Source organism: Geotrypetes seraphini, chromosome 12 (assembly GCF_902459505.1).
Source record: "Geotrypetes seraphini chromosome 12, aGeoSer1.1, whole genome shotgun sequence".
Classification (NCBI taxonomy): domain Eukaryota; kingdom Metazoa; phylum Chordata; class Amphibia; order Gymnophiona; family Dermophiidae; genus Geotrypetes; species Geotrypetes seraphini.
Genome location: NC_047095.1, coordinates 51,794,029 through 51,815,247, shown reverse-complemented (window position 1 = coordinate 51,815,247; position 21,219 = coordinate 51,794,029). Strand labels below are relative to the sequence as shown.

The 21,219-nt window shown below is 42.6% G+C and overlaps 1 protein-coding gene across 1 annotated transcript in view; it reads left to right on the top strand.

Annotated features, from left to right (window-relative positions):
- HOOK1 (hook microtubule tethering protein 1) overlaps positions 1-21,219 on the top strand; it is a 102,486-nt gene that overhangs the window by 20,264 nt on the left and 61,003 nt on the right. The window contains exons 4-6 of the mRNA XM_033916094.1: positions 5,355-5,405; positions 5,722-5,854; positions 17,267-17,334. Of these exons, the coding sequence (XP_033771985.1) occupies positions 5,355-5,405; positions 5,722-5,854; positions 17,267-17,334 (252 nt within the window). The remainder of the gene's footprint in view (positions 1-5,354; positions 5,406-5,721; positions 5,855-17,266; positions 17,335-21,219) is intronic.

Sequence of the window (21,219 nt, the reverse complement as noted above, 5' to 3'; positions counted from 1 at the left end):
CTTATCTTCTGAGGCTCTACATCTGTCATAATATTTCTGAAGCTCATTGTAGACAGCAAAATTAATTTAGAAATACACAGTCATTAAATTATGCTAGACTTGAATACCTACAGTATTTCACTGTGAATAGAAAACATTTTAAAGGGAAAAGAGAAGGACTGAGGAGAGGGGATTGATCTGGAGAAGGCAGGACTAGAGCAGAGACGCCAAGGATGAGAGTTGCAACCACAATGAATTAAACTAAAAATCAGTGAATGAGGTTTTCTAGTAGTGTATCTGGGTATAAATTTAGAATTTTACTTGCTAAATGCTGCTGAGGCTGTTCATGAATGTTTTGGTCTAATACAGTATAGCAGTTCTAGTGCAATAGGTGTGTCATTCTGGATAGATGGGTAATATTCCCTTGCTTGCGAGCCATGCATAAGGAAACTACAGCTTTTGAATCCCTTCTTCATCAGAGGGCTTCATCTTTTATCTTCTGCACATGATCTGAAGGTGTCTTTCTGATCTGCTCTGTTTAGGGGTTGGTTTTTTTGTGGGGGAAGGGGTTCTAATCTTTTCACAAATTTTTGACGACTTTCAGTGCTCAGAGCTCCCCTCGTTGAGGGTTCAGCTCTGCCTGCATGGAGAAGAAGTAGACTGAGGTCTGCAGCCAACAGGCCAATCCCTCTGTGATACTTGTTGGCCAGCCTACAGAAACATTTTTGACCTCTGGGTCCATTCCCCTTGTAACATTGCTTGCCCTTTTGCATTGCAGGGGCTTGGGTGCAGACTGTCAGACATCCATAGAGGGCTGAGCGAGGTTTTGCAGGGTGTCGGCTGCGTTTCTCCTCTTTCTTTCATGTCTGGCCTGAAGATTCAGCATTGGAGGAGCGATCCACTTGAGGCGGTTATGTCTTCTTCCAGATCCAGCTACCTTAGCATTTCTGCTCATAAAAGTATATATTACACACAGAAATGGCCTTTTAAAAATCAGGCCTGGACAAAGGCATTTCGGGGAATGGACTTAGGTACATATTGTGGATGCCCAATAGGCATAAATGTGTGCACATATTTCCCATGGGATAATATTCACAAAAAGCATACTTATACCTTCCCTTTTAAAACAGATATTACTACTGTATGAGCAATGTAAGGAAATTCTTCTTTACGGAGAGGGTGGTGGATGCCTAGAATGCGCTCCCGAGAGAAGTGGTGGAGAGGAAAACGGTGACAGAGTTCAAAAAAGCGTGGGATGAACACAGAGGATCTAGAATCAAAAAATAATAGTAAATATTGAAGAACTAAGGCCAGTACTGGGCAGACTTACATGGTCTGTGTCTATATGTGGCTGTTTATGGGAGGGTATAGATGGGGAGGGCTTCAATGGCTGGGAGGGTGTAGATGGACTGGAGTGAGCTTTGACAGAGACTTCAGTAGTTGGAACCTAAGAACAGTACTGGACAGAGCTTTAGATTCTTGCCCAGAAATAGCTAAGGAGAAGAAGAAAAAAGAAAAACCCAACAAATTTTTAGATTGAATTAGGTTGGGCAGACTAGATGGACCATTCGAGTCTTTATCTGCCATCATCTACTATGTTACTATGTTTTGGAACTGAGGCAGACATTTCCAGCACAGGTCACCATGAGTAAGGCTGTTTCAGCCTATGAGGAAAATCTGTGTGTGGGGGGTCTTTAAAACCTTTTTGTAGGTTTCTGTCCCTTCCCTTAGGTTTCCCCACCCCTAAAATCGCTCTTTTAGTTTAGTTAAAGCATTTTGGAGCTGTTTTTTTGGTACTAAAATGCTGCAGTGGCCGCCATCTTGGATTTCCCAATTTTCTTCAGAGCCTTCAAATCACCTTGTTTTGTCTCAAAACTGGCTGGGATGATGTCCTCTGGCTCCTTTACCCTCAATTCATGCCAGGTTTCAACTGGATGGGCACCCAAAGAGCGCCCTTGCACCACATGCCACACAGCACGTGAAGGGGAGTGGAAATGCTTGGCTTAGCCTCTCCTTTCCTCTCTAGGGCTGAAGAATGGTCGGGGGGGGGGTCAGTTGGGAGTAAATACCTTCTAGAGCCACGGAATGGCGGTCAGTCTAAGTGCTGGAGTGTGGAGGCCTCGGAGCCCAAGAGATGCAAGCTAAAGGAGACTCTGCACTACCTAATATGGCATTTTCTCCACAATTTGTCAATCTGATGTGGCAAGCCTATTGGGATGGATGAGATCCCCAGAGGATGTCTGGCACCTCACCAGGAGATGCACAAGGGGACTTGGCCTCCCAGAGCACATCTCCATCACATATCCCTTACAACCCAACCTAAAACTGTTGGGAATAATGATAGAGAAAGGCTGCACCATGCAACTTCAAATCAGCAAAACAGTTCAGAAGGCATTCGCAACCATGCGCAACTTAAGATAAGTCCGAAAATACTTCAACAATGAACAATTCAAACTCATAGTACAAGTGTTAATCCTAGGACTCTTGGACTACTGTAATATACTTTACCTGTCATGCCCTGCCAACATGCTAAAACAATTACAAACAGTCCAAAATACAGCCCAAGACTAATATACTCTGAAAAAATACAACCACATTACCTCAGCTTTCCAAGACTCACACTGGTTCCCAGTACAAGAACGCATACAACACAAATTCTACTGCACCCTGTTCAAAGCCCTAAATGGAAATGGGCCAAGCTATCTGAACAACCGCTTAATCTGGAAAAACACATCCAGACCAAGGAGAACTCAAGCACACTTTACCCACCCTCCAATCAAAGGTATGCAAAGCAAAAAAATATATGACGGTCTACTAGCCACCAGAGCAGCAAAACTAGACCACCAGCACTCAAATCTGCTGACCATGATGCTTAACTACAGAACATTCAGGAAAGAACTGAAAACCATACTATTCAAGAAATGTCAAATGATCTAACCAATCCGTTTCAACCATTCCCAGATCCCGACGTATACTATAGCTATCAACCTTGTAATCTCTCTGGGAATGCCCAGGCTAATTTCTTGTTGTAAACCGCCTAAAACTGAAAGGTATTGGCAGGATAGAAGACATCAGTGTAATGTAATCTGCCTCAGTGTCATAGCCTGGCCAGGATCCGATGGGCCTTTCTGAGGGAGACTCAGTCGATGAGGAGTCTATTTATTTATTTATTTTCCTTTACTGTTGGGAGATGCAGCATTGTAGGCCAGTGCGAGAGTGCAAGATACAGTGGTGGCCCTCAATCAAAGGAATGACCTCATGGTTTGTCAGCTGTTCAGAACCTTAGCTCTGTTAGAGCTTATTGCAGACTCTTTGCAGGAATTAAACTTGGTCTCCCAGCAGGCAGTGAGAGCTCAGTCTTCCTCATTTCCCCTGCATCTTGACATCAGCGTATTTGACACTGATAATTGGAATGCTTCTGAAGGGTCTCTTGAAGTAGCCAAGACAATGGCTCAATTGTATCCAATAGCATAAGAGTGTCAGCAGCTGTTCGCAATGCCCTAGGTAGATTCCTTGGTAGCACAGGAAACCAAAAGCATGTCCCTGTCAAGCGAGAGAGGTATGCTATTAAAGGATGTGCATGATTGTAGAGTGGATGTGATTCTTAAGACAATTTGAAGCACTGGCCTTGGGAATCAAGGCAATTGCAGCAGCTTCCTTTAGGACATGTGCCTGTCATACCAGGTTTAGGGGCTTCGAGCTGGCTAATGGGTGAGCCTTTACCCCAGCTCCTGTTAGTAGAAGTGGACTACATAGCTGATGCTCTAGCAAAGTTTTGGCTTATTGGATCTCAGCCCACAGGGCTGGAGTTTCCTACTCCAAGGCTATCCTCAGCAGCCTTCCTTTTAAGGGACAAATGTTGTTCAGAAAGGGACTGAACGATTTCATGACCAGCATGGCAGATTGTCAGCTGAAATCTCTACCTGACAGTAGACCGTAAGCCTCTAGAGGCCCTGGGTGGTCTAATTTTCATGGCTCCAGATGCTTTCTTCAGTACTCAGGTGGTGCCTAATCTCAGATCCTTCCAGGGATCCAGACAGAGATTCTCAGGTCCCAGGCAGAGCCAAGCCTTCTTGTTTTGCTTCAAACTCCAAGAAAACACAATGATGCCAGGTCCCGAGCAGTTCCCCTGAAGATAGTGGGACTTCTCTCTGGAGTATGCAGAGGCCTGGGCGCAGATCTTGTCAGACCATTGGGTGCTGGAGATCATTCAGAGTAGTTATAAGCTTGAATTCGCCCAGCCCCTAACTGACTGGTTTGTGGTCTCCCTAGCGGGGTGACCAGAGAATTCAAGCAAGATCATAGCTACAGTTCAGAGGCTGTTAGATATTCGGGCCATAGAGTTGGTGCTGCCTGAATATTTGGGCTCAAGCAGATACTCCATATACTTCCATATCCTGAGATTTCAAGTCCTGGACAACCATTACCAGTTTTCGGCTGTTCCCTTTGGGCTGGCAACAGCTCCTTGTACTTTTACCTAGGTGATGCTGGTAGTAACTTCCCATCTATGCAAGTTATGTCTGCAGGTTCACCCAGTAGTCCACGTTGTTCAGGTCCTGTGGAGTCTGGTTTTTTAAACCACGCTCCATGATATCCACAATGGCTGTTGTGAAAAAATACTGCTGGATATCGTGGAGCGTGGTTTAAAACATCAGAGAATAAATGATTCAAAGTATGAAAATGAAAATATAAGAATGGATGTGGGAGCCTTGACCCTGAAGAAAATAGAATTGAAACATGATCGTGTCGGGAGAGGCGCTCCTCACATAGAGCCTAAACAAGATAAGTGGGCTTTATTTTACAGTATTATTAATAATTATCATTTATTTATTTTATTAGATATAAAAAAGGAGAAAGTTAAGGAAAAATGATCCGATGAAGAGCGGAATTGATTGGTTAAACATTTTACTGAAAAAAAACCCTCAAGCTTGTGTCTACTGAGGATCATATGAGATAAAAAAGAAAATTAAAAGTTAAGATATTACACTAGGGGGATTGATGTATTGTTGTTATATGATACCCTTGGTAATTAGCCAGTATTAGCGAAATACTATTAAGCATAATGCTGTGAAACATGCAGGGATTGAAAGATTGTAATTAAGGACCTTTTTGCTCTCACTGAATGGGGGGGAGGGAGCATAGTGAAGCATGCCCTAAATTAACTTCTCTTTTACAAAGCTGCACTAGTGGCTGCCGCGCGGCAACGGCCCCGAAGCCCTATAAATCTCTTTGGGCTTCGGGGCCTTTAGCGCAGAGCAGCCGCTAGCGCAGCTTTATAAAAGAGGACGTAAGTTTCTCTGAATTTTAATAAATCAACAGTAACTGTGTAATTATTAACACAATTACAGTATATTTATTGCTTTTAATATAATTAGGTCAATAATTTAAAGAAGATTCTTCAAGGAATTGTGGACTATTACAATGAGGTATGAAAAATGTAATATTTTAATTTTATTTATAAACCTCTTATGTAAAAAAATTTATATATCCTAAGCCTTGTTTCTTTTTAGTATATTTATTTCTTAACTATTAAACACATTTCTTTAGTTATTTTTAGAATAGCACAAGATTTATTTATTTTTTATTTTTTTTTAATGAATAGACTGTGTGAAATCTATGCTGTAGTCCTGTGAATTTTATAATGAACTTATTTATAACGTGTAAATGAGGTGGGTTAGCTTTTCATATGAAGAACAGTTATACAAACCAAAGGTTGACTTTGTAATCTTTCCCCCATTGCAGTTTTTAGACCAGCAGATTTCAGAATTTCTTCTTCCTGATCTAAATCAGATAGTTGAACATTCAAATCCTACAGAATTGGGTAGACTGCTGCAGCTCATTTTAGGCTGTGCTGTTAACTGTGAAAAGAAACAAGGTATGTGAACTTTTGAAATGGAGGGATTTATCTCTTCCTCTCAAGAGGAAGCACTAAAGAAGCTTTATTCTTTAAATTAAGACTTGTGAATAGCTGTTTTGTAGGAAAGCTTAATCATGTTTCTCCCAGGTAGCATTTCTGAGGAGATGTTCAGCTTATACAGAAGCATTCTACTTCTTATCATATAGAAATAAGTTAATGCCTTACTGTTTGGGGGAATAATTTTGTAACTTGTGCTCAACAATGAGAGGTAAGGAAAATGTCTATTTTATAAAGATACATGAGAGCCTATGTATGTCATAAAAGCTTCTGGAATTATCATAAAATGTAGCAATGCAGAATCACACTTTAGAGTAAAATGGCATTTAGGCATGAAAAATCTTTTATAAAGGTTTTGGTATCTTTGTTGCTTTTCTGTTCTGCAAGCTTTTTGACCAGATGGAAGGAATAGATGTAAAAGTGCTACAGATAGTTCTGCCATTTAAGTGATGGCTGGTTTTTTGAGAGTTGGCTTTTTGAGGCAAATGCAGTTAGGCTGTGTTGTAGAATAGATGAACTTCAATCCTGCTCCTCTTTTTATAATTTAAGTTGTTAGGCATCATCTGATTCATTTCAGTTGGATTGAAAAACTGATCTCTTCTTAGTAATGTTCTCAAGGGAAGAGCAGGGCAGGGCCAGTGCAAGGGCATTAAGCACCCTAGTACTCCCCCCCCCCCCCCCCAGCTCCAAATTATCTTTCAGGCCCCATGAGTCTATTTGGCTGTTAGGATCTAATTTGCTTTGACTGTAGCACTTTTAAATATTTCTCCTAGAAGGTGTCTGCCCTAGGTAACTATTTAGTTTGCCTAATGGTTAAGCTGGTTGTGGGGAAGGGAATACATTCCAGTAATCCTTGTTTCTAGTGCAATAGGTGTGTCATTCTGGATGGACAGGTAATATTCCTATGTTTGCGAACCGTTCAGAAGGAATCCAATCCAGCTTTTGAATCCCTCCTACCTCACCAGAGGGCTCTGCTGCCCCCTTGGTGTTAGGTCCTAGCTCACAGTTCGCTAACACCAATTCTGGCAGGATACACATTTCAAATCTGACATATTGTAATCATAAAATAGAAAATAATTTTTTTTATTTTTATTTTTTTTTTACCTTTTGTTATCTGGTCATCTTATTATTCAAATCATGTTGGTCTCAGGCTCTGGTTTCTGTTTGTCTTCTGTTAATGCGCTCACCAGGGTCTCCTGCCTATTTGACGTTTTCTTTCCCCATGCTCACATTCATTTTTCGTCTCTGTACCTTTCCTTGCACTTCTATAGCTAGCATTTTTGTTTCTATCCTACTGTCTTCTCTCTCTCCCCCCATTCTCTCTCTCTCTCTCTCCCCCCATTCTCTCTCTCTCTCTCTCTCTCTCTCCCCCATTCTCTCTCTCTCCCTCCCCCCATTCTCTCTCTCTCTCTCCCTCCCCCCATTCTCTCTCTCTCTCTCTCCCTCCCCCCATTCTCTCTCTCTCTCTCTCTCCCTCCCCCCATTCTCTCTCTCTCTCCCTCCCCCCATTCTCTCTCTCTCTCTCTCTCTCCCTCCCCCCATTCTCTCTCTCTCTCTCTCTCCCCCCATTCTCTCTCTCTCTCTCCCTCCCCCCCATTCTCTCTCTCTCTCTCCCTCCCCCCTTCTCTCTCTCTCTCCCTCCCCCTTCTCTCTCTCTCCCCATCTCCTCCTCTCTCTCTGCCCCTCCCCTTCTCTCCCCCTCCCCCTCCCCTTCTCTCTTTCTCTCTCTTTCCCTTCTCTCTCTCTCTCTCTCTCTTCTCTCTCCCTTCTCTCTCTCTTTCTCTTTCTCTCTCCTTCTCTCTCCCCCTTCTTTCTCCCCGACCCTGGGTCAAACCTCTATTCTCCTCCATGCAGCATCTCTAACTTCCTCCCCTCCATTATCATGTGTAACATTACTTACTTTCTCTCTCTCCCTGCCCTCCACTCTGTGTCCAACATTTCTTTCTCTTTCTCTTATTCCTCCACCATATGCAGAATTTCTCCCTCACCCCTTTCTACCTTTGTTTATGCCTGGCAGAATTCTGTGTTAAAAGATTCCAAATTCTGCAAGTTTATTTGTCAAAATTTAAACAATACTTTTGCTAATTTATATTCTATTTAAACAGTTAATATAAAATGTTTTTTTTCTTCTACCTTTGTTGTCTGGATGTTTTATTTTTCCATCATGTTGGTTCCAATTTCTTTTTTCTGCTTTCTGCGAATTCACCTTCAAGTGACTGCTCTCTCCTGTCTATTCCCTCACTACATTTGCCTCAGACATATTGATCATTTCCTTTATAGCTCTTTTCTGCCTCTTTCTTACCCTTATCTTCTTTTGCACGTTTCAGCTACCTATCAAATTTCCATCTTCTCTCCCATTCCCCATCTCATTCCTTCCTCAGACCTCCATTCCCTTTCATATTCAATGTACCTCCATTACCATATTTCTACCCTCTATTATATCTATCCTTGTATCCGTTTCCTTGTCACCCTCTCTTCCCCCTCAGGGTTCTACCTTCCTCCACCCTTATATCGCAGCATCTCCTGCAGCATCTACTTCCCACCCTCATAGCCTGACATTTCCTTATCTCTTCCCTACTGCACTCCTTATCTCTTCCCTCACTCCCTTTTCCAGACATCTCTCCATCACTCCAGTCTGCTCCTGGATCCAATATCTCCCTTCTTCTCCCCTTCCACCTTGTGTGTATCACTCTCTCCCTCTCATCTTCCCCCATATCCAACTCCTCTCTCTCCCTTCCGTGTACCCTATGTCAGTTCTCTCTATCCTCCTCCATGCACCATCTCTCCATTTCTCCCCTCTATTATGTGCAATTTCATCCTCTCCCCTCACCATGCATGTCTCCCTCTCCTCCCCTTGTGCCAGCATCTCTTCTTTCCTCCCCTTATACCACCAGCTTTTCTTCTTCTTATCTCTTCTCTCCCCCTGTGCCACCAACTTTGTTTCATGAAGTTCTTTTCACTCCTTCTCTCCTCCTGTGCCACCAGCTTTCCTTCCTCTTACCCCTTCCCTCCCCCTGTGCCTCCAGCTTTCCTTCCTGAAGTTCCTTTCATCCCTTCTCTTCCCCGTCCCACTAACTTTTCTTTCTCTCCTTCCCTGGACTCCGTTTGCTTCTTCGGGTCGCAGTATCGGCATTGATTTTAACATGCTGCCAGTGGCTAACCCAGAAGTCTCCCCTCTGCTATGGAGAGACTTCCGGGTCAGCAGCAGGCAGCGCGTGGGAATTGCTGCCGATACTGCGACACGGTGAGATTCGATGCTGACACGGCTGGCGCAAGATTCTGTGCGGGAAAAGGGAATTCCATTCCTCTTTCCCCATCCCTCTGTGCAGCACTTCCCGATTGACCCCCCCCCCCCTCGTCAGACCTCAACTTCTGGTCCTCCTAAAGTACCAGCAGCGGTGAACAGGTTGCTGATGGCCTGCCTGCCAGGGCTTCCTTCTGCCACGTCATGATGTCATCAGTGATGTGGCAGAGGGATAGCCCCAGCGGGCAGGCCAGGGGCAGCCTGTTCATCACTGCTGTTGCTTTAGGAGACCCAGAGGAGACCCGGTACTGGGTCACTGAATTGGCAAGTCCAATTTTTTTAAGGAAACAAATCTACTCGAATCGATTCACCAAAGTGAATTGGTGAATCAGGCAGCACTAGTGTGGGTATGGAAACATAAGGGGTGTATGTATGACTTTAGTAGTATGAGAGGAGGTATTTATGATTGTTATCCTGACCTCCTCTCTAGTATAGTATAGAGCAGTGGTTCCCAACCCTGTCCTGGAGGACCACCAGCCAGTTGGATTTTTGGGATAGCCCTAATGAATATGCATGAGAAAGATTTGCATATATTAGAGGTAACAGGCACACAAATCTGCCCCATGCATATTTATTAGGGCTATCCTGATAACCTGACTGTCTGGTGGTCTTCCAGGACAGGGTTGGGAACCACTGGTATAGATGACTTTATCTGATTAGGAGTTGGATTTTTTTTTTTTTTTTTTTAATTGAAGAATTTTTTAATATTTTTTAATTTTTAGTATTAATTCATGATAATTCATAAATAAATAAAAAATATGAGGAAGTGATGCACAAAAAAACCTTTTGGTGCTCCCTGGTGCTTGTTTGATTTTATCTATGTTTGCTTGTGTTGCTCTAGGCCAGTGTATCGCAAACTATGTGCTTCCTGAGATTTCAGGTGTGCCGCTTCACACTGGCGAGGAGGAGCATCATCCGCACCAGCTTCCTGCCTTCAGGACTGTGCCTCTCGCAGTGAGAGGCACGTACTGAAAGCAGGCGGCCGGTGCGGATGACTCCTCCTCACCGGCGTTTCTCCGTACCTCTCCTCCTCCTGGATCCCTCCACCAAAGCAGCCAGATGGGCCTCTGCGCATGTGCAGATGTCGACGCAATGATGTTACACATGCGTGACGTCAGCGTGTCGACGACCACGCATTTACGGGTACTTTCCGGCCGGGGTACTGCATTTAGTGTGCCCCCGGCTGGATAGTTTGCAATACACTGCTCTAGGCTAAGCTCTTGAAAAACGGGATGAGTTTGGAACTGGAGGGATGGCCAATATCCTGCACCTTTAGCAGTTTCTCAGTGGGGGGGGGGGGATTTCTGAAATTCAGACTTGTTGGATATATTAATACTTCTCCCGGACATTCACGTTTTCTTCCTGCATTCCAAATTTGGTGAATTTCCATCCTTTTTTGGAGAGTTGTCATGCCAATGGACAGATATTATCCCTTTTTTATATGATTCTTTGCAGCATTCCATTTGTTGAAAAGCATAAAAAGTACTCCGTGTGCTTGGAACTGTAAAGAAATAGGTAGCTCCCATTATCCCAGGACAAGCAGGCAGCATATTCTTGACTGATGGGTGACGGCACCGACGGAGCCCCGGTACGGACAATTTTAGAGTGATTGCACTCTAAGAACTTTAGAAAGTTCCAGCTCGGCCGCACCGCGCACGCGCGAGTGCCTTCCCGCCCGACAGAGGCGCGCGGTCCCTCAGTTTCTTAGTTTCCGCGGAGCTAAGAAGATGTGTTTTTCAACGGCTGTTGAAACTTTTTTCTCTTTGCCTTCCCGCTCGCGTAAACTTTTGATTATTTACCTTATTTCTTTTCTTTTTTCTATTTTGTAAAAAAAAAAAAAAAAAAAAAAAGATCCTTAATTTTTTCTTTAATTTAATCTTTCCCCGGCGGGGCCTTCTGCCACCATCGAAGCCTCGACCTTCGATTTGGCTGAAGCCGTTTTTCCTTTCATGCCCCCTCAACCGGGTTTTAAAAAGTGCCAGCGGTGTGCTCGGCCTATATCTCTCACGGACCCACACAACTGGTGTTTACAGTGTTTGGGTCCTGAGCATCAGGCCTCTACTTGCACCCGCTGTGCCACTCTAAAAAAACGGACATTAAAAAATCGCCAAATCCAGCAGCGATTATTGTTCGGTGCCGAGATGTCCGACCCCGTTCCATCGACTCCAGCTTCGGCACCGATTCAGTCGGCACCCTCTTCTTCGACGCCGCATGATTCCGCACCGGCGTCTCACCAGTCAGGTAAGCCGGCTAAGAAGCCTTCCCCGCTGGAGCGTCCTCCGGTCTCGAGTGCAGTGAGTCCAATCCTGCCGACTGTGAGACGCCAGCGGAAGCGTTCCGCCCCTATAGAGGTGAGTCCCTCGACATCGGGCTCCTCATCTCCGGGGCGTCGAGCGGCACCGCAGGTACCGCAGAAGAAAAAGGCGGTACCGGTGCCATCCCTTGATGACCGCATCACGGCCATCCTTCAGGTGCAGCTTAAGGACCAATTAAAACAGCTCCTTCCTGCTATCCTGGCTCCGAACCTTCCGGTGCCGGTCCGCACCGAGCTACCGGTACCGATTGTGGAACAGCCTGTGTTACCTGCTTCCACTATTTCGGTACCGCTTCAACTAACCTCATCAGTATCGATGCCAGTTCTTGCACCGGAGCCGAGAGCTCACCATCAATCGGTACAGACTTCGGCACCGGTGCGACCGATAACATCTCCTGACTCGATATCGATGAGGTCGGGTAAGTCGTTACACAAAACCCGACACTTACAATCATCGACACCTGAGTCTCGGGACCATGCTTCCCATGTCAGGGATCCTGATCGGTGGGGAGACTCAGAGGAACCCTTTCTTTCTGAAGGCGAATGTTCCTCAGAGGAGGAGGATTCAACTGTCCCTGACCCATCCTCCAAACAGGTCACTTCCTCTTTCTCCTGCTTTTTGAAAGAGATGTGTGACTCCTTGTCCATTCCTTTGGAGGCTGAATCCAAAAAGTCCAAAGCTTTTTTGGATGCCCTTGATTTTGACCAGCCTCCAAAGGAATTTTTGAAACTCCCTCTTCATGACATCTTGAGGGAGACTTTCTATAAGAATTTAGAGACTCCTTTAACTGTCCCAGGGGCCCCACGTAAACTGGATTCTCTATATAAGGTAATTCCCATTCCTGGGTTCGACAAACCTCAACTTCCACACGAATCCTTAACTGTCGAATCCACCCTTAAAAAATCTTCAGGAGCCAGTGTATATGCATCGGTACCTCCTGGCAGAGAAGGTAGAGCCATGGATAAATTTGGTAAGAGGCTCTACCAAAATGCTATGTTAGCAAATAGAGCTAGCAATTATGCTTTTCATTTTTCTTTTTATTTGAAGCATCTCCTTACCACCATGGCTTCCTTCGAAAAGTACCTTCCTTCACGAAAACATCACTCCTTTCATACCTGCTTGTCGTCTCTTTTTCAATTACGTAAGTTCATGGTTAGATCCATATATGACACCTTTGAACTTACATCCAGAGCGACAGCAATGTCGGTAGCTATGCGTCGCCTGGCCTGGCTTCGGGTATCCGACCTTGATGTTAATCATCAGGATCGGTTAGCCAACGCCCCTTGCCTAGGGGATGAGCTCTTTGGGGAATCCATGGACTCGACCACACAAAAGCTCTCTGCTCATGAGACACTCTGGGATACCCTGCTTAAAAATAAAAAGAAGCCTCCTCCGCCAAAACCATATAGGCAGCAGTCGGCCTATCAACGCCGCTTCACAGCTCGGCCATTACCTACCACTGCTCAGCAACCCAGGCGTCAGAGGCAGCAACAACGTCAGCCTCCCAGACAGCAGCCACAGCAGCAACCTGTGAAACCACCTCCTCAGCAGAAGTCACAGCCCTTTTGACTTCATTCTCCACAGTATAGCCAGTATTCCTATTCCTGCTCTCCTGCCTCAACCTATAGGAGGTCGACTTTCTCTGTTCCTCAGCCGATGGGAAGTTATCACTTCGGACCAATGGGTCCTCAGCATCATCCGCCACGGCTACTCTCTCAACTTTCAGACTCTTCCGCCCCAAAGTCTGCCAAAAGAGTCTGCTTTGAACAGTCCTCAATCTGCCCTCCTTATTCAAGAAGTTCAATCCCTCCTCTTTCTGAACGCTATAGAAGAAGTTCCTTTAGATCAAAAAGGGCAGGGATTCTACTCCCGTTATTTTCTAGTCCCCCAAAAAACAGGAGATCTCAGACCAATTTTGGATCTCCGCGATCTCAACAAACATCTGGTAAAAGAAAAATTCAAGATGCTTTCTTTAGCCATCCTTTATCCTCTTCTCAATCAAAACGACTGGCTATGCTCCCTCGATCTCAAAGAGGCATACACTCACATACCGATCCATGTAACCTCAAGACAGTATCTCCGTTTCATGATCAATCATTGTCATTACCAATACAAGGTGCTGCCCTTCGGCCTTGCCTCCTCTCCAAGGGTCTTCACCAAGTGTCTCATTGTGGTAGCGGCATTTCTACGCTCTCACCACCTCCAGGTCTTTCCTTACCTGGACGACTGGTTAATCAAGGCCACATCCGCTCAAGCAGTTCTACTGGCCACCAACCAAACCATCTTGTTTCTACGAATTCTGGGGTTCGAGATCAATCTACCCAAATCTCATCTCATCCCCACTCAGAGACTTCAATTCATTGGAGCGATCCTGGACACACTCCTCATGAGAGCTTTCCTACCATCCAATCGTCTTCAGACCCTTCAGTCTCTATGTCAGCAGGTGCTTTCACTACCTTCCATCTCAGCCAGGCAAATGATGGTACTCTTGGGGCACATGGCATCTACAGTTCATGTCACGCCCCTCGCACGTCTTCACCTGCGCACTCCTCAATGGACCCTTGCTACTCAGTGGTCCCAAGCGACGGATCCTTGCTCACGACACATATCTGTGACATCATCTCTTCGTCAGTCTCTTCAATGGTGGTTGGTATCCTCAAATCTATCCAGAGGTCTTCTATTCCATCAGCCCCCTCATCAAATGGTCATCACCACCGACGCCTCTCTTTATGCATGGGGAGCTCACTTGAACGAGTTCCAGACTCAAGGTCTTTGGACAGCCCAGGAAAAGAAGCATCAAATCAATTTCCTGGAACTCAGAGCGATGTTTTATGCCCTCAAGGCCTTCCAACATCTTCTCTTTCCTCAGGTCCTTCTGTTGTGCACAGACAATCAGGTTGCAATGTACTACATCAACAAACAGGGTGGGACAGGCTCTCGCCTTTTATGCCAAGAAGCCCAAAAGATCTGGAATTGGGCCATAGATCACCATCTCTTCCTGAAAGCTATCTACATTCAGGGAGCACAGAATTCTTTAGCGGACAAACTCAGCAGAATTCTCCAGCCTCACGAGTGGACACTCGATCCTGTAACTCTGCAGTCTATCTTCACTCAATGGGGCACTCCTCAGATAGACCTCTTTGCAGCTCCTCACAATCACCAGCTGCCCCTATTCTGCTCCAGACTTTACTCTCCTCACCGTCTGGCAGCGGATGCTTTTCTCCTCGACTGGTCGAATCTGTTCCTGTACGCCTTCCCTCCTCTGCCTCTAATGTTGAGAACCTTATTCAAGCTCAAGAGGGAACGAGCCACAATGATTCTGATTGCTCCGAGGTGGCCCAGGCAACATTGGTTCTCCCTTCTACTTCAACTCAGTTCCAGGGAACCTTTTCTTCTTCCTCTGTTTCCTTCTCTGCTTACGCAACAGCAGGAAACCCTTCTACATCCCAACCTCCAGTCTCTGCACCTGACAGCTTGGTATCTCTCGGGCTGACATCTCATGATACTCTTTTATCTCAGCCTGTTCGTTCCATTCTGGATGCCTCCAGGAAACCAACCACTCTGCAATGTTACCATCAGAAGTGGATGAGATTTTCCTCCTGGTGTCTTCTTCATCATCTTGATCCCACTTCCCTGGCAGTGGAGACGTTGTTGGACTATTTGCTCTCTTTGTCTGACTCTGGCCTTAAGTCCTCTTCCATCAGAGTCCACCTCAGTGCCATTTCAGCTTTTCATGAGCCAGTCCATGGAAAACTTCTCTCAGCTCATCCCCTGGTGTCCAGGTTCATGCGTGGGCTTTTCAATGTGAAACCACCTCTTAAAGCCCCTCCTGTTATCTGGGATCTCAATGTGGTTCTTTCTGCCTTAATGAAGACTCCATTTGAACCTTTGGCTACCTCTCCTTTCAAGTTTCTCACTTGGAAAGTGCTTTTCCTTATTGCTCTTACCTCTGCCAGGAGGGTCAGTGAGCTTCATGCACTGGTCGCAGATCCACCCTTTACGGTTTTTCACCATGACAAGGTGGTTCTGCGTACACATCCAAAGTTTCTCCCTAAGGTTGTCTCTGAATTCCATCTCAACCAATCCATTGTTCTACCTGTTTTCTTTCCAAAACCTCATTCTCATTCTGGAGAACAAGCTCTACATACTTTGGATTGTAAAAGGGCTCTGGCTTACTATCTAGAGCGTACGAAACCCCACAGATCAGTTCCTCAACTTTTTCTGTCCTTTGATCCAAATAAATTGGGACGTCCCGTTTCTAAACGTACGTTGTCTAATTGGCTGGCAGCGTGCATTTCATTCTGTTATGCTCAGACCGGACTGACACTGGAAGGTTCTGTCACGGCCCATAGAGTCAGAGCAATGGCAGCATCTGTAGCTTTCCTCCGTTCCACTCCTATTGAGGAAATCTGCAAGGCTGCTACTTGGTCCTCAGTTCACACTTTTACATCTCATTATTGTCTGGATGCTTTCTCCAGACGGGATGGACACTTCGGCCAATCTGTTTTGCAAAATTTGTTTTCCTAATGGCCAACCTTCCCTCCATCCCTCTTTTTGTTAGCTTGGAGGTCACCCATCAGTCAAGAATATGCTGCCTGCTTGTCCTGGGATAAAGCACAGTTACTTACCGTAACAGGTGTTATCCAGGGACAGCAGGCAGATATTCTTGCGTCCCACCCACCTCCCCGGGTTGGCTTCTTAGCTGGCTTATACTAACTGAGGGACCGCGCGCCTCTGTCGGGCGGGAAGGCACTCGCGCGTGCGCGGTGCGGCCGAGCTAGAACTTTCTAAAGTTCTTAGAGTGCAATCACTCTAAAATTGTCCGTACCGGGGCTCCGTCGGTGCCGTCACCCATCAGTCAAGAATATCTGCCTGCTGTCCCTGGATAACACCTGTTACGGTAAGTAACTGTGCTTTTCTGGAAGTTTCTACAAAATCTATTCAAGAGGGCTTAGAACCTATCTGGGCTGTTACAAAGATGTGTTGCCAAGCAGTGCCCTCTAAATGCTGAGCCACCCATAGGAATAGAAAGGGCGGCTCGTCATTTAGCGTGCACTGCTCAGCAGCACAACTTTGTAAAAGGACCCATATAAAAAGTATGTTATAATTCAGAACTTTTGTAGTAGTAAAGGTACTAGTCTTCTGATGAGTTTTTTCCATTTGCAGCTGTGGAAATGTTTGTAAGAAAATAGTGCTGTTTTAAATGAGATAGTGGGCTAAACAGCTGTAATATGTTCTAGTAACTTTATATTAGAAAGTCTTTCATAATTTACATATACACTTCTCCCTCTGTATTCGCAGTTTCAGCATTCACGGTTTCGATTATTCATAGTTTTTAGCTTGCTGGCTTCTCCCCTCCCCCCCCCAAATTAAGTCAGCTTGCCTAGAGAAATCGCTGATTCCAAGTCTTTACAGAGAAAATCGCTGATTCCCAGCACTTTCTTCACTGTGTTTTGCCTCTCCTTCAGGAACAGGCCAGGTCTCCCACCATGTTATTCACGGTTTCACTATATTCATGATGGTTTTTTAATAGAAAACAGCGAATAGCAAATATGAAAAAGTTATTCATGGTTGTTCTGTATTTGCGGTTCTGTTAATCCCCTGTCACAGCGAATGCGGAGGGAGAAATATACCGTATCACTAGAATATATTGAACATATTTTCTTAATAAACAGGCTTTGAATATTTCAAATATCTTGCCATTTATCATGACCTGTTTTACTTTCAAAATATGCTCTTTTTGTCTGTGTTCAGAACATATTCAAACCATAATGACACTTGAAGAGTCTGTGCAACATGTTGTCATGACTGCTATTCAAGAGGTAGGCAAACCAGCAGTATGCTTAAATTCAATTTCATATTGTCTGAAATTTGTACTGTGCTCAAGGGTTTATACCAGTGTTCATCAATGTTGTGCATGTGACCCAACGATTGTGGTTAAATAAAATTGTGACACCCCCTCCCCTCTCCTCCCTGAATCTATACTGATGATACACCTATTGAGAGCCTACCCAGGTTGCAATCTCAAATAAGGCTTTCATGACCCCTTTTGAGCTCCTGACCACTGCTAAGCTAAGTAATTCTCCACCTCGGTCCTGCCAGTGTGTGTGTGTATGGGGGGGTACTATTTCACTGTCACTATAACCAAGAGTGAGGGACCGGCAAGCTCTGTAGGAATCTGGGGACCCTATCTATCCCTAACAGTTGAAACACAGTATTGAAACAGCACCCCCCCCCCCCTTTTACTGGCAGTAGTTCAGTTGGAGGACTCTTCTCAATAGAGGGAGCATTGGTCATGGCCCAGAGTTTGGGAAGCTCTAATTTATATAGTAAATACAGACAACTACTGAAAAATTTTAAACTGTTAACTGTAACTAGATAATCTCATGTATGTGTTGCCCACTCATATGGGTCGATGGTCTAACCACTCTTCTGACAGTTCTCTTGCTTGAACCACAGTTCTTGGGGGGGGGGGGCATTGTTACAATGAAAAGATCTATTCCAAGCAGATAATGTGTTCATGTTCAGGGTCCTGTTTCCTTGGCATGCCCCTTCTATTTTAAGAATGAAGAACAGGGGCCGCGTCTTTTAATTTTTAGACTTTTGAGACATCAACAAGTTATAGAAATTATACGACTAGCAAAGAAGCAGATATGCAATGCATGAAAGTTCAAAGGGAAGTGAGTTAGGGGATCGGCAAAGGATATAAACCTACATGCTTTCATGGATCTAACTAAACTATATTGGTCATAGTTAAATAGTGTGTCACTAACTCAGAAGAAATAGTTGCAGACTTTTTATATGGGACCTTGTTTTCTTCACCTAGCGCTAGACTATGAAAACAGGAAAGATAACAGGAGCGAAAATATTTAACTAGATTTTATCTGTCATTGAGGTATAGAACATCGTTAACACAAGAGATATATTTATAGCATTAATGTATTAGACCTGTTTTACATCACTAGGCGTTTGCCTATGAAGACAAAGAAGATAGTAGGAGAGGAAATTGGAGATTCTGTCCGGAATATATCTACTTCAAACTAAAGGCTCAGTAAGAATTGATTGAATCTCTAGACACTTTGAATACTTATATAGAGAAGAAATATTACCATTCTTCAAGAACGAATTTTGAGATTAGATTCAGAGGAAATGATGTTTAAAATTTAAAATGTTATCTGGTTGAAAACAAACCTAATTTACTGAAAAGTTTAAGGATTGAAAGTAAAAAAACAAGCTATTTAAAGAAATATAATTCATCTATAACATCTGAATGATTTGATATGATTTTTTTTTTGTTTAGATATTTCATTTTCCCTTTAAATTTTGGATGAACTGTATGATCTTTTGATATCACAATATAACTTGACTTAGAATGATATAATATGAGAAGGGTTTCTGTATTGATCTTTATTTTAGCTCAGTCCTTATTGCAGTAGAATTCTATTTGTCCACATGTCTAAAATATTTTTATTGGTAAAACTTTATTCATTATTATTAAGATTAATATATTTGTAAGTATAAGATAGTACAAAGGGCTATATGAAATTTGCTCAGTCATCAAATATATCAAATATGATTTAATATAGGATATTAATGGACTGAATATATGTATTCTATATGTAAATATATGTATTCTATATGTAAATATGGCTGATTATTAATATAATATTACTAATTCAATATATATGTTTTAAAATGCAATTATAAAATGAATATTATATAAATTAAAATTAATTATAACTGTATAAGATATATGGATATAGTCATAATAATTTGTAGGATTTACTTTATTTGCTGTGATTAACTTTAAATACAGTATAGTACAGGAATGATTTATATTCAATATTATAGGGTATAATGTTGGGGAATTAATTTTCTTAATCAATACTGGTTATTTTATTTATTTCTGGTTTTTATGAAATTGTAAATATCCATAATCAATTAGAAGTAAGAATTCAAAAGTTAAATTAGTACTATTTTAACAATGATTCATTAATGGATTTGGATAGCTTAATTTAGTGTAATAACGCTACTTTATAAGTTTGGCCTGTTAGGGGTTTCTCATAACCTGAATCCCTATGTGCATTTCCAAGTTTACATTATTATTTTGGGGGTGATAGGGAGGGATGGGTATAATGATTTGGATTGGGAGGGTGGGAGAAAGGGTAGGGAAGAGAGGGCTTGGTGAGGAAAAATTGAAATTTCTAAATTCTAAAAATAGTGTAATGGTGTCTATTCATTTTTATTTAAATAAATTTAAATATTTTTGTTGGATTGGGTATACGAGAATTAAGATTTATAATGGAGATTAAAATTTTCTCATTAAATGTCAATGGCCTTAACCATCAAATTAAAAATAAAAAAATGCTTGTATTCTTGAAGAACTCTATACCTCTGAGTGACTTTCAAACGTGACGGTTGCAATCCTGAAGTTTGGTTACCAATTTGAATGAGAAGACAGTTCTTTTGTTTGAACTCTAATATTTTTCTGACTTCCACTAGTATTTAACTATTAGTACCCCAGTGACATTATAAAGAAATTGTATTCCTGAAACAGCAGAATGCGGATTTATATTTTATACAAGAGACACCCCTATCAATTGTGGAGTCAAAAAAGCTGGAAGGGGGCTAGGTGAAACAGAGTTTTTTTGCCCCTGCACTTGGGAAAAAAAGCTGGGATTGCCATATTAGTAAATAAAAGGTGTACAGCTAATTTTCAGCTGATTGATTCTGATCCCTTGGGTAGGTGGATACATGTGAAAATGAGCATGGGAAATAATTCCCTGGAACTATTAAATGTGTATGACCCAAATACGAATCAAAGTGAATTTTTTTAGAAGTTACAACAATTACTACTCCCACTGGCTGCTTCTAATTTAGTAGTGGCTGGAGATTTTAATGCTGTTATGGATTCATTAATGGATAAAAATCCAAGTAAAATTATGAAGTCATTAGGGTTAGATAATTTGGTACAATCTTGTGATTTGAAAGATATATGACGGATACTTCATTTTAATGACCAGGAATTTTCTTTTTGTTCACATGTTCATAAATCTTTTTCAAGAATAGATTATATTTTTGTCTCAAATCAATTAGTACAACAGGTAACACAAGCCTCCATAGATCCAATTATTTTGTCTTATCATGGGGGTGTGTGGATTGAATTTAAATTTATTGAACAAGATAAAAACAGATTTGTATGGAGATTCGATAATACATTGATTGTGGATTCAAATTTTCTTAAAGAATTTAAATTAAAAATGAATGAATTTTTTCAAATATTTCAGAAGAAATTACCATTGAAACATTATGGGATGAGAGGTAATATTATTTCATATTCAGCATATATTAGAAAACAAATTAAAAAACAATTTTTTAATTTGGAAAAGGAAATTAAGCATTTGGAAGCTAAATTAATTGATAAATGGGAGCAAAGTACCTTGCAGACTTTATTAAAAGCAAAGGGTAAATATAATGAGATATCTTCAAAAATGGTAAGGAATGATTTGTTTTCTCAACAAACTTTGTATTATGGAATTTCAAATAAGGCAGGAAGATTATTGGCAAATTACCTTAAAGCAAAGAAAAGAACTAAAATTATTGCAATAAAAGATGAGAAAGGGATTACACATACACAAATTGGAAATATTTTAAATCAATTTCTAAAAGTTGATAAAAGTTTATATTCTTCTGAGCCTTATGACAAT